Genomic DNA, 12,305 nt, shown 5'->3' on the forward strand with positions numbered 1-12,305 from the left:
AACAGACACAATCAGTTTAATTACTACATCTATTTTTATTCAATGAAAATCACAACTATAATATATAGATGTCAGTACATTGCAAATAAATAATAATAAATACCAGTTTGGCTGACTTCACACACACACACACCAAAATTGAGCCATTGCTGTTTGGTCCTTACTTGAGGACCATTGTCGGGCTCATAGCACCACCTGCTGGAATTAAGGCCTCATGCCACTTGAGAGTTAGGTTCAGTGGATGGGTCTTTGTGCATGTTAAGTTGATAAAAAAATAAAAAAATATAATAATATGGTCGACATTGGCTGAGCTTCACCTTTAAAATTAGTTCTTTGTCTTCTTTTCTGGTCAGTTGCTGAAAAAATAGCAATAACAAAACATTTTTGTTGTTGATTGGTGACACATTTTTGCAGTTAAATCAAAGACTTTATTTATGGTATAGACCACAGACACAGTCCATGTTACAGACCACAGACACAGTCCATGTTACAGACCACAGACACTGTCCATGGTACAGACCACAGACACTGTCCATGGTACAGACCACAGACACTGTCCATGGTACAGACCACAGACACAGTCCATGTTACAGACCACAGACACTGTCCATGGTACAGACCACAGACACAGTCCATGTTACAGACCACAGACACTGTCCATGGTACAGACCACAGACACTGTCCATGGTACAGACCACAGACACTGTCCATGGTACAGACCACAGACACAGTCCATGTTACAGACCACAGACACTGTCCATGGTACAGACCACAGACACTGTCCATGGTACAGACCATAGATACAGTCCATGTTACAGACCACAGATATATAGTCTACCTTACAGACCACAGATATACAGTCTATGTTATAGACTACAGATATACAATCTACCTTACAGACCACAGATATACAGTCCATGTTAGAGACCACAGATATATGGTCTATGTTACAGACTACCAATACAGTCCATGTTAGAGACCATAGATATACAGTCTATGTTACAGACCACAGATACAGTCCATTACCAATGATAAGGACCATATATATACTCCATAATTCAAACCATGAGAAAAACCAGAACTGATTGCTGTGAGCTCACTCACATTCCACTAAATAAAATGAGCGTGACTAGTTCACATACACATGTTGTATAGGTTTGTGTTATAGTTTGACTCTGCGGTTTTTATCAGCTCCATCCTTACAATCTCACAGACTACATGACCCCTGCAGTTTCCGTTTACTGGTCACCTGTCAATCAGTCACAAACGAACGAATCTCCGCCCACGTGTTGACGGACAGCAGGCTGATCAAATCAAACGCACTCTGTGCCCTCGTGTCGCGTAGAAACTCCGTGGACACTGCGTGTGTGCGCTACACGGGACTTGCATCACCTCTGAAGCACAGTGTTTTATTTTGAAAGCTGCAAGCGGAAGTGATCTGCGTAGCCTCCAGCTGGACGCAGCGGGGATGAGCGGTGTCCTGTGACGGGAGCTAAAGATGGAGCCGTCAGAAAACCCGTCAGTCGGCGTGGAGCCGGATGCTACACCGACCCCCGCGGCTCTGGACACCGCAGTGCTGCTGCTGGGAGCGGGAGTGACAGCCGTCACACACCCGCTGCTGTACGTGAAGCTGCTAATACAGGTAGCCGATGTAGCTAAGTAGCTAACCGTAGAACAACCGAGACAAACAGTCAGACCTCACCGTGATGTGTTGGGGAGACCCGCTCCCATGATGCAGCGCGTTCGCTCACCTGAGCTGCTGGCTGTGACCGGGCAGCCGGGACATGTGATGTTCTTCCGGCAACATCGTCCAGAGCAGTGACGTCAACGTCAGTGACGTCAAAATAATAAGAGTTTGGACTATTCTGTCTTTTATCAAACATTCATGAACAATTGAGTCCGCAGTTTCTTTTTCAAATAAATGGACATAATGATATTCTCCTATAGTTTTGACTGATGGTGTTCACCGTGACCTGCTCATTGAACCCTGTGTAGACTGACAGCTTCACCACATACCTACTAATTCCACCTGCATGACTTGTGAGTCGATCCAATCGACTTCACGTGTCTATTGCAACTTGCTTGACATAATGTAATGCAAACCTTAATGCGATGCGGACACGAGATATGTTCAATATTAATAGATTGTGCTTTCCCAATCTCAGCACATCATCTTTGTTGACTTGTGCCAATAGTTTGACGGTACTGGAGCCTTTGAGCATCAATCAGAAAAATCTGCACATGGGCTTATGAAGTTTGAACCTTCGGGGGGGGAGACTCTGACTTTGATTGGTCATATCTCTTTTACCTTATAGTTCACAGAAGAAATGGTTCCCGTATCCTTTTAAAACTCCATATTTATTATTAAGACTATGCTCTCCCCCAATAGCAGCTGGAAAGCAGAGAAATGTCTGCAGACCCCAGATAAGCAGAAAAATGGATAGATGGATGGATGGTAAATAAAAAGACATATTGTCATATTCACACAAGCACAACACACAACTAATGCACGTTGCTAACTGCGCCTGTGTCTATGAGAATTGCTAACTTTGGTTGATGCTGAAAGTAGCAACGAATTCCCCACGGTAATTAAAGATGAAATGGTATTTCTAACCGTCAGGAATTTCACCATGGTAGAAACTGGTAAACATTTCATCCCTAATAAGGAATGTGCGTACAATAGGTGCATTAAAGGTCCAGTGTGTAAGATTTAGGTGAAAGGGAACTATTGGCAGAAATTTAATGTAGAATAATCCTCATGATGTTTTCACTAGTTTGTTTCATCTAAATTATATGAATTGTAGTTTTCTTCTCAGAAAAGGCCCTTTATATTTAAATACTTTATATTTACATTGAGGGGACCCTCTCTACGGAGGCCGCCATGTTTTTTAAATTAGTCCAGACTGGACAAACTAAACACCTTCTGCGTTTTTAGACAATTAAAGGCTACCAGTTTCTTTTTTATGTTTGGAAGGACAGGGTGAGGTGAGGGGTGGTCAGCTGCAAAATGCAATTTCAACACTAGATATCACAAAATTCTACACACTGTACCTTTAAGTTGTTAAAATTATAATTACTTTTTTCAAATTAAATTTACATTACATTACATTTAAGTGAGTCCTGAATGTGACTCATGTGACCACTTGTGATTTCACTTGTGAACCTTTTAGTGTTCTATGTAAAACTATTTGTTAACGTCTCTCCAAATGAAACTAAGATCTTGCTGAGCAGCTAAACGCTGTTGCATTGTTTGGAGTTCACATTTATGGTGCACTGTGTGATCACACATAAAAATGTGAGGGATTACTTCAAGACATTAAAGTTCAATCTTCTGGTCATTATTCAACACCACAACTCAGGGACAGAAGGGGAGATTGTGACCACATTTCCTGCAGCTTGACTGCACACAACTGTGATGCAGTAATTCTAGTCTGTGTTTGATCTCTGCTATTGCTGTTTCCAGGTGGGACATGAACCTCTTCCTCCAACTGTGGGCACAACGATGTTTGGAAGAAGAGTCTTATACTTACCTGGCTTTTTCTCCTATGGTGAGTGAGGTCTGAATATTTATTGTCTTATGCCCTGTTCAGACCTGGTGTCATAATCTGTCCTAGGTCCGATCACACCTGCCGTTGCTTCCTGTGACCACTGCGATCAGATCTCACTTCCCCGCTCTCATTTCTGTTCCTGACAACCGAATGATGTTTTTAGCCAGACTGAGTGTATAGATGTGCCTGTTGTCAACGTGTTTGAGTCAGTGCGAGACACAGATCTGAGTGATAGGATCTCAAGACTGATTTATTTGGGTGCATTCACACCTGTACATAGAGCTGTCCACCTGTGTTTGGATCATTTAGGATGAATGTTTATACCAGGTTTTACCGAGCACTCACAACATCCACACAACATAGCTGGCTTTTGTGCTAACGTGCCATGCTAGCTCTTTGTGAAATACCAAAGGGAAGTACTTGGAAAATAAACTCCATAAACGTAGAACACATATCAGGTTCAACAACTGCCTCTACCTTCTCTCTCCAGGCTCAGTTCAATTGATGCCAGGAAGGATCTGTAGTAGAGAGAATATAAATTGATTTGCTAGTGTGATTTGATTGGCTGGTGTCGGTACTGCCACTTGAAGATTTGAGCTTTTCTCAGCTTCTACCACGTAGGTTCCTGCTGAAGTCTCATGTGTGTGAGCGCTCCGTAGCTGTTTCGCTGGACATGAATTTATAGCAGCCGACAGGATATGGATTTGTTTTCAGCACAGCACATTGTGAAGGTGGATGGAAAGAGGGGACTCTTCCGTGGCTTCGCACCTCGTATCATAACCAGCGCCATCTCCACCATAGTCAGGAGCAACGTTAAACAGGTAAGCACCTGCTGAGACTAAGACTGCACAAATATCATGACAGTGTTATGGTTGTTGCTTATGGGGCCTTGTATTGGGGCAGAAAGATGACTGGGCAAAGTAAAACCGCCAGCAGATCATGGCTGATTATAAAACAAAACCACAAGAGAAGGACAAAATATCTTGCTCACCTAACTTCCAGTTGTTGTGACATCGGTTTAGGGATCGTTCAGGAACAATGACCACACTAGAAATGCTAAATTGGAGAAACCACAAGTCAGTCAGCATTACTTACTTGTAGTGTTAGTTGCAAGGGCCTCACCGAGAGTGGATTCACACGTGCTGATTATGGAACTAGCCTTAGCTCAGTCCTTATAAGTGTCTCCTTCAGGCTATGAAAGCAGAAGGTCTCAGCTCCAGGTGGAAATTAAAAAAAGGGTATATGCTAAAAGTGAATTAAACTAAAGAATACCCAAAAGAATGAGAAAATATGTGGGTCTTCAGTTTACCCCTAAATTTGTCTACAGAATTAGAACACTGAATTGTAAATGCTAAATTCCTCCAAAGCCTTTGAGCAGCGACAGCAAACACACGATGGCCTTTACACCTTAGCTTAGGCAGAGGGACGGACAGAAACAGCTGTCGGGACAGAGGGTTTTAAAGAATGGAAAGGTATAGGTATTATAAAGACTTGTCAGAGTCATTTATTTCTTTATTCAGCAGGTGGAGTTTAGAGCCAAGAGAGACGACCTTCAGACCTCACTCAGGAAAGTGGTTAAAGAGGTGAGAGGTCACCTGCTCCAGACTTTGGGATCATCCCTGGCTCGTGTGGAGGAGATGTAACTGCATTGTGTCGTTATACTCACTACCTACTGTCTGTTTGACATGTTGGTATAGTTTTTGTTTGTTCCACTGTAAAATGAGTGTGAGTATGGAAAATTGGCAAATACAAAAAGTGTACAGCAAGTTATACCCATATTACTCATTATTACTTGTATTACTTTTACTCATCCTTCAATCAGACAGTTTCAGACTATAATATCTCACTAATAGACTACATTTTGTGAGGCCATACTTTCTGAACAGAGAGATGTTGTGAAAATACATGTTTGTATAGAAAGGTAAAGTAAGAACAGACATGAACTCCGGAGAATGTCCACATAATTGGATAAATGCACTTTTTCCACAGTTTCCCTTTCACACGTTCACAAAGTTCACAACACAAATTTCAGGAGTGTTCAGGTGAGGGGTGGTGCAGCAGGCAGAGGAAGGATTTAACGTATTAACTCTGCTGCGGAGATGTTTTTGTTTAGTACATCTTATCACCAAAAGCTCTTCTCACATTTTTCTCTGTGTCTTCCACGTCTTTTCATCTGCAGATATGTTTTCTTTTAGTTAATTAATTTTTTTATTTTTGCATATATTGTATTTTAGAAACGCAATCAACACACCCACAACCTTGTGGTGAATCCTGTGGAGGATTTGCTGCGGTGTTCTCAAATTGGCTCATTCGGACATTTTCCGGAGTTTTTACCTTACTCAAAACACATTTATCCAGCAAAAAATGAACAGATGTTTTGATTTGTAGCATACATTTCATTTCACATCTTTTTATCCTTTTATCAAACTGTCTCTTCACATTGTTTTCATGTCTTCAGACCACACATGAGATGATCATCCAGTGCCTGTCCAGAATAGCCACTCATCCTTTTCATGGTATGTCCTCATTAAGGCTGTCAAAGTTTATTTCACCAAAAGCAGCTGTATTGTTTTCATTAATGAATAGTTGTGAAGTATTTTTATAGTTATTTTGTCAAAGTAAAATCATTTTTAAACTATTGTGAAAATTCCCATCACAAATTCTGAATCCAATGATTTTCTTGAAATGTCTTGTTCTGTCCGACCGGCTGAGATGAAACATTAGGCTTTTACATAAAAAAGAGGAGCAGGAAACTGCTGATAGAACAAATGACATATCTTTGCTGATAACCTGTTTTTTTTCTTTTGGCAGTCATGTCAGTGCGTTGTATGGCCCAGTTTGTTGGCAGAGAGGTCAAGTACAGGTAAGACATGGAATTATGCCTCAGTTATTTCCTGTACAGCCTTTGAAACCAGGTTTTTTTCTACAACCATCAAATACACACGATTAAATGAGCAAGGATTAATTTAAAGTTTGGAAAACATAACAGTTATAATCCTTCATCCTGTGAGTGACCCCACTGTGTAACCTCCTTTGCTTCTAGCTGCTTCACAATAAAGGTCACCCATATATCACCAGTGAACCACTTATCATGAAGCATTAGCAGCAGTAGGAAATGATTGGTTTGCACAGAGCTCTTCTCTGGCTGTAGTGGGTGACTAGCAAGGGCCACAGTCAGACAGCTTTATGTTTGTAACTGTTGAAGTAGATTTATGTATTTCTTTCGTTCAATGTTATATACATGTAGGGATTAAAGTTCCCCTGCATTACAACAGATTAATATCAGTTAGATTCCAGAGAGGCCATGTATGAGATCAGCAAGGATAAAAACATAATTTTACATTGAGAGCACAAAACACACAACTGGCTTCATAGAGCATAATCCATTGCTTCATTGATTTGTCACTCAGGTTGTCTCGTGATATGTGTTGTCCTTTTTTTTACGTCAGTAGGTGCCAATAATTATCTTAGCGCAGAGCCCCTCTGACTCATATCACTGCACACTGAACTGTTCCCGGGTCAGTAACAATATAAAACTACAACTGTATCATTGATTTTATAGTTGCAGCTTATTCAAGTATATTTAAAGGTAACACTAAGTCTGCTGTTTAATGGGTCAGTCTATGTGCTGGTATTTTCCCTAAAGTTGGCTAGTTATCCAGTAGCTAGGTAGGTAAGTAGGGAAGGTAGGTAGGTAGGGAGGTAGGGTGGGAGGGAGTGAAGTAGGTAGATAGGTAAATAGGCAGGGAGGGAGGGAGGTTGGTAAGTAGGGAGGTGGGCTAGTAGGTACTATGTATTTAAAGTTTTAATTAAGATTTGTTTATATAAATGACATGACCCTAGAGTTATTACCAGCTTGTTGTTCTTTCTACTCACTGTGTTCAGTACATAGACTCTGCTCATGTCTCCCAGTGTCTCCCTCTAGCAGGTTCTTATACTAACGTATACTTATATATAAATATATAATCATCATCACAGTGAACACTGAGGGTAGAGTTAAGAGATGTTTGCAGAATGAGCTGTGAGTGTGGGTCATAGTGAGTGAACTTGTAGTGACGGATACACAACTCAACGCAGGACAGTGTGTACATGTAGCTGTTCTACAATGTTTCTGTGTAAACGGAAGATTTGTCTTTGCTTTAATCCCTGTACACGGGTACGCAATTTAAATCCAGGTTGCGAATGGCGGAGTAGGCCACTGTATGCCGAAGTAGGCATATTATCTTAATACACCAAATGGCTTTTACAGAAAAAAATGCTGTGGTAATTATTAGTATCAAGTTTTAATATCAAAATCTTAAGAGTTGTAATTTAAACCCAGTCTGCACAAGAACACAGTAGGTAAGGTTCTTTTCAATTCTTTTTCACCTGTTCAATGTGGTGCTCATTACATAACTTGGCTGATCCCTGTGTGCGCATCAAAGAATTTGACATCATCCCCCCTACTTCAAACTGCTGCGAGGAACAGTGAGAAGAGCAGACTCAGAGCTGCTTCATTCTCACCAGCTCACTGGATAACAGCTGAGTCATGAAGCAGCCATTTAAAAGCTGAACACAAGAAACCACAATACATTTTTACATCGTTGATGGATTTGATGTCACATTTACAGTGGGATGATCAGTTGTATTACCAACATATTTAAGGAGGAAGGAGTTGCTGGATTCTATGTGTGAGTAATTCAATCATTTTACAGTTATTCTTAATAAAATACTAGGACAGGTTCATTTAGGTCTTTGCAGTGCCGCTGAGCAGTGTTTTGTGTGTTTGCAGAGGTCTCATACCCCACGTGCTGGGAGAGGTCCTCTTCCTGTGGTGTTGTAACCTCCTCTCTCACCTTATTAATACCTACGCTGTAGACGACTGTGTAAGTATCTCTATCTGCGATGACATTATTTCATAACTACACAATAAATTCAATGTTGATGAAAAGTAATGAATAAGAAAGTTTGTTATGCGTATACTTGGCCATAAAGAAAGTTCCAACGGAATACTGTTCACTGGGAGCTAAAGTGCCTCACATGAAGACGCTGAGAGTTGAAACATGTTGCTGCAACAGCTGAAAGGCAAGTGATATGCTGCCAAAGCTGGAAGTACAAATGAACTGCTGAACTGAAAGAAGAAATCTTAGTATTCATTCCCGAAGGCGCCCTCTAGCAAAGGCTTGTTTGAACACAACCATCTAAAACCTGGTGGTTTTCAGAAAAACTTTCATCTCTGAGCCCCTGAAGCCGATAGAAACCTGAAATTAAACCATTTTATACCCTTAGACTTTAGATTTAGTTGTTAATCGTTGCCTTTGCATTGGAAACCACACGACTGGAAAATGAAAGCAGCTATGTTAATACTTAAATTCAGATCCTTTTTTAATGTTTATTGATTTTTTAAGAAATATTGATGATCATTGGGGCATTTGTGCATTGTCAAGCTCTAAAGGGAGAAATGCAGATGTCACACCTGTCTTGACAGAGAGATACACATGTATGTATAATCTGGTTAATATGAGACAAACTCAGTCTGAGGCAAAACATAAGGTCATGGGGTAAAGTTTTGTTTAGGCTCCATGCAAGAGTCAATGCAAAGTCTAAATAAGTGTGTGTGTGTAGAAACAGTTTAATGTGATCATTAGGCAGAGTTGATGATAACAGTTGAGGGCTTCTCTTGTTGCTCAAAGGCTGACCATTAGAAAAACATCAATCGATCAACAAATCAAATTTTATTTGTATAGCCCGTATTCAGGAATCGCAATGTATGCGCAGTAGAGAAGTGCAATAAATACCATGTCAACAAAATAATAATATTTACAACATTCATGAGAAAAGGCAGTGTCCAACATAAATGAAGAGGAGTAGCAATGTTTGAAGGGAGCAGTGATGATAATTGCAATGATAGAGGTATCGTCAATAATGGTAGAATATCTGAGGAGGGTATGTTGTAAGAAATCTAGCTGTAATCTTAATCTACGATCAGCTGCTTCCATGATTATGATCCACGACCCATAACTATTGTTTAAGTATGAACACAAACGTATAGATGGATGTATTAGATGCATAACTTATGTGTGAGAAGTGAAAGATGTTAAAGTCACAAGAGCTGATGTCCAAAAAAAAGTTTGGAGGGTGACCTCACTACGTGATGTTGGCGCAACATGTTTCAACACTCGGCTTCTTCAGATTATGTACTCCACTTTTAAATTTCAACTTCCAGAATTTCATTTGATTTAACAATTTCCTCCAGCTTTCAACTTCCAAATTAAATCAAATGTCCTGTTCCATATAAAGCCAGTCCACTGTGGCCTCTCTCTCTGTGTTGCAGTTCAGTCAGGCCTCAGCAGTAAGAAGCTACACTAAGTTTGTGATGGGAGTAAGTTCAGTTCAATTGTTATTTGATCTATTGCTCCTGTTCATCAGGACTTCAGATTAATCCAGTGTTGTTTTCTAGATTGGAGTGAGTATTCTCACATATCCGTTCATGTTGGTGGCCGATCTCATGGCAGTCAACAACTGCGGGTGAGTCGATCCTTCCAACATTATAATGTTCTCACGTGGAAAGACATTTCACTCTTCAGTGACAATATGATGGGATTCAACGTGTCTTCATTCAGTAGTTCCGCTGACCTGCACGTTAGTGGACGACCCGCTCTGCCTCCTGAGACCCTAACCCCAGACTGCACTTCCTGTGCACAGTGTTGACAGTGACATCATGTTGTTGATGTCATGCTGACAACAAGGGAGAGTGTACACACTTTGTGTTGGTTAAATCTGAATCTGAGTCTATTTCTGAAATAGCAAACACGTCAAACCTTGTGAACTTGGAGCTTTCATCAAAGGTTGTAGCTACATTGTCATTTGGTCATAGCAAACAGAGTCCCATTTCAACAGCGTCTTTTTTGAATGGGCAACAACATAGTTAGTGTTATTTGTAAAATCCAGGCCACAGTCTTGATCTTGAAGTCTGACTGGTTGGGCTTTGTGTCAGTCTGGCTGCAGGTCTTCCTCCGCACTCTCCCATCTTCAAGTCCTGGCTGCACTGCTGGAGTCACCTGAGCCACAAGGTACGCTCACTCTGTCACGTTTTAAAAGGATTAAAAAGGAAATAAATATACAACATTTAAAATCTTTATAGAGACCTTTAGTTTGACCAGGTTTAGAGTTGAGACTTATCAATATTCATTAATAACATTGCTGAAAAGCATTCTAATCCCCCCCTCCCCCCTCCCGTCAGGGTCAGCTCTACAGAGGATCGAGCTTCTTTTCCCGCTGGGTGCCTGTCAGCTCCCTGCCCTCCATCGAGAACTGACATCATCACCGTCACCCTGCTGGGACTTTCATCCTTCTCTTGCCGTCATCCACTTTTAGCCGGAGCAGCAGAGACTCAGTTTCTCTCGTGCCATCAAACCTTTTCTCACAGCAGCTTTGGTTTGGTTTCAGTGAGGCGAGGAGGGAGCTCGTTCTGAACTACATCGCAGTGTTTTGTTCTGGACTGCAGCGTCCACCTCTGATGTCATGTCCTACTCTCCAGTATTCTCATCAACAACCCTCAACCAACGTTTCCATGGACAGCAGACAGCAACTGTTCTAACCTACGACGAGTACAATGACCAGCTGATGGTCACAGGGAGAGGATCACAGGCAGCACATGTCAGACACATCGTGTTGACTCTTGTTTGAGATCATTTGCATTGAGCTGTGCAGATTTTGCAGACACTGTGTTATGCAAAAATATTTCCACATATTGTTTTCTGGGTCAGATTACATAAAGCAAGTTCCACAAGTTAAATTTTCACGTTGTTAAGGAAATTGAATGGAAACCAATGGCTGCATGATATGGTTGCATGGCGTGCTTTTTAAACCCAGACGGACACAGGACACCCAGCATCAGGAGGCTTTGTGAACAGCGTCTTTGTTCCTGTTTGTGGAAAGAGTGTGTGTCTAGTTCTACTGAGACTATATAAAGCGTTCATTTTTTAAGGTGTGTGTGTGTCAGACTGCAATGTAACACAACGTAGTGCAACTTACACATGATAGTCGAAGCTGAAACAGTTACATGATATTTAAATATGTACAGGAGTATATGTCTTAAATTTTACTTTTATACCCTCATGTTTGAAGAGTTTTCAGTTTTGTGTTTTAAAAATATTTATTCCTTAACACCGACAAATATCTTTACCATTTAAACTGGTCGCTGCCGCTTGTCTTTTTCTTAGTGGAGCTGTGTTACCAAAACAAAACTTTCCTACTCAGCCGTATTCCATTCATGTTCAGTATCTGGGCACCAAGTTCTAATAAAGCACCATTTAAAAAGCCGTCCATAAGAACATGCTCAGGGTTACGTGATTGTGTCTCTCTCGTGTTTGTCTTCCTCCAGCAGGACAGACCTGACAGCCGAGAATCAACTTTTACAAAAGTAATGGTAATATTAGTATTTTCACTAATATTCTAATAGAGAAATTAGTTTTAAACCAACAACAAAGAGAAAAGAGAGACAATTATAAAATACTTATCTGATGTGATTAAATTAATTCAAAACTGTATTTATTTGCTGAGAATCACTCACTTATCTATTTGCAAACTTGGAAAGTAATGGTCATATTAGTATTTTCACTAATATTCTAATATGAACATTTGCTTCAGTCTTTCAGTTAAACAGGGTTTAAACTTGGCACTCGGATATTTTTGCTTTTAAGTTTCAAATCAGCAGATGGGACTGACTGTGTCTCTAGGAGGCACAACACAGGAATTACAATGAAGACGATCAGA

The 12,305-nt window shown here is 40.6% G+C and overlaps 1 protein-coding gene across 5 annotated transcripts; it reads left to right on the plus strand.

Moving 5' to 3' along the window:
• The first annotated feature begins 411 nt into the window (after positions 1–411).
• On the plus strand, positions 412–11,863 carry LOC109639648 (mitochondrial carrier homolog 1). 5 transcript variants are annotated; one of them, XM_020103239.2, is made up of 13 exons: positions 1,376–1,642; positions 2,390–2,455; positions 3,464–3,548; positions 4,263–4,369; positions 5,069–5,131; positions 6,007–6,064; positions 6,360–6,411; positions 8,159–8,218; positions 8,320–8,413; positions 9,862–9,909; positions 9,988–10,055; positions 10,525–10,600; positions 10,771–11,863. In XM_020103239.2, the coding sequence occupies exons 2-13, from the start codon at positions 2,453–2,455 to the stop codon at positions 10,843–10,845; spliced, it is 789 nt and encodes a 262-aa protein (XP_019958798.1). In that variant the 5' UTR covers positions 1,376–1,642; positions 2,390–2,452; the 3' UTR covers positions 10,846–11,863. The 5 variants fall into 5 exon arrangements, with proteins under 5 accessions (XP_019958797.1, XP_069383389.1, XP_019958798.1 ...); XM_069527290.1 differs by having other exon boundaries at positions 1,504–1,642; positions 4,268–4,369; XM_020103238.2 differs by lacking the exon at positions 2,390–2,455 and having other exon boundaries at positions 412–1,642.
• Positions 11,864–12,305: the final 442 nt, after the last annotated feature.

The sequence above is a fragment of the Paralichthys olivaceus genome, chromosome 6 (genome assembly GCF_024713975.1).
Source record: "Paralichthys olivaceus isolate ysfri-2021 chromosome 6, ASM2471397v2, whole genome shotgun sequence".
Taxonomy (NCBI): domain Eukaryota; kingdom Metazoa; phylum Chordata; class Actinopteri; order Pleuronectiformes; family Paralichthyidae; genus Paralichthys; species Paralichthys olivaceus.

Bases quoted from the DNA above. Each gene is read 5' to 3' on its own strand.
- LOC109639648 (XM_020103238.2), top strand. From the start codon at position 1,499: ATGGAGCCGTCAGAAAACCCGTCAGTCGGCGTGGAGCCGGATGCTACA. The intron at 10,056-10,524 runs GTGAGTCGATCC...GCTTTGTGTCAG, and splicing joins ATGGCAGTCAACAACTGCGG to TCTGGCTGCAGGTCTTCCTC. The intron at 10,601-10,770 runs GTACGCTCACTC...CCCTCCCGTCAG, and splicing joins GGAGTCACCTGAGCCACAAG to GGTCAGCTCTACAGAGGATC.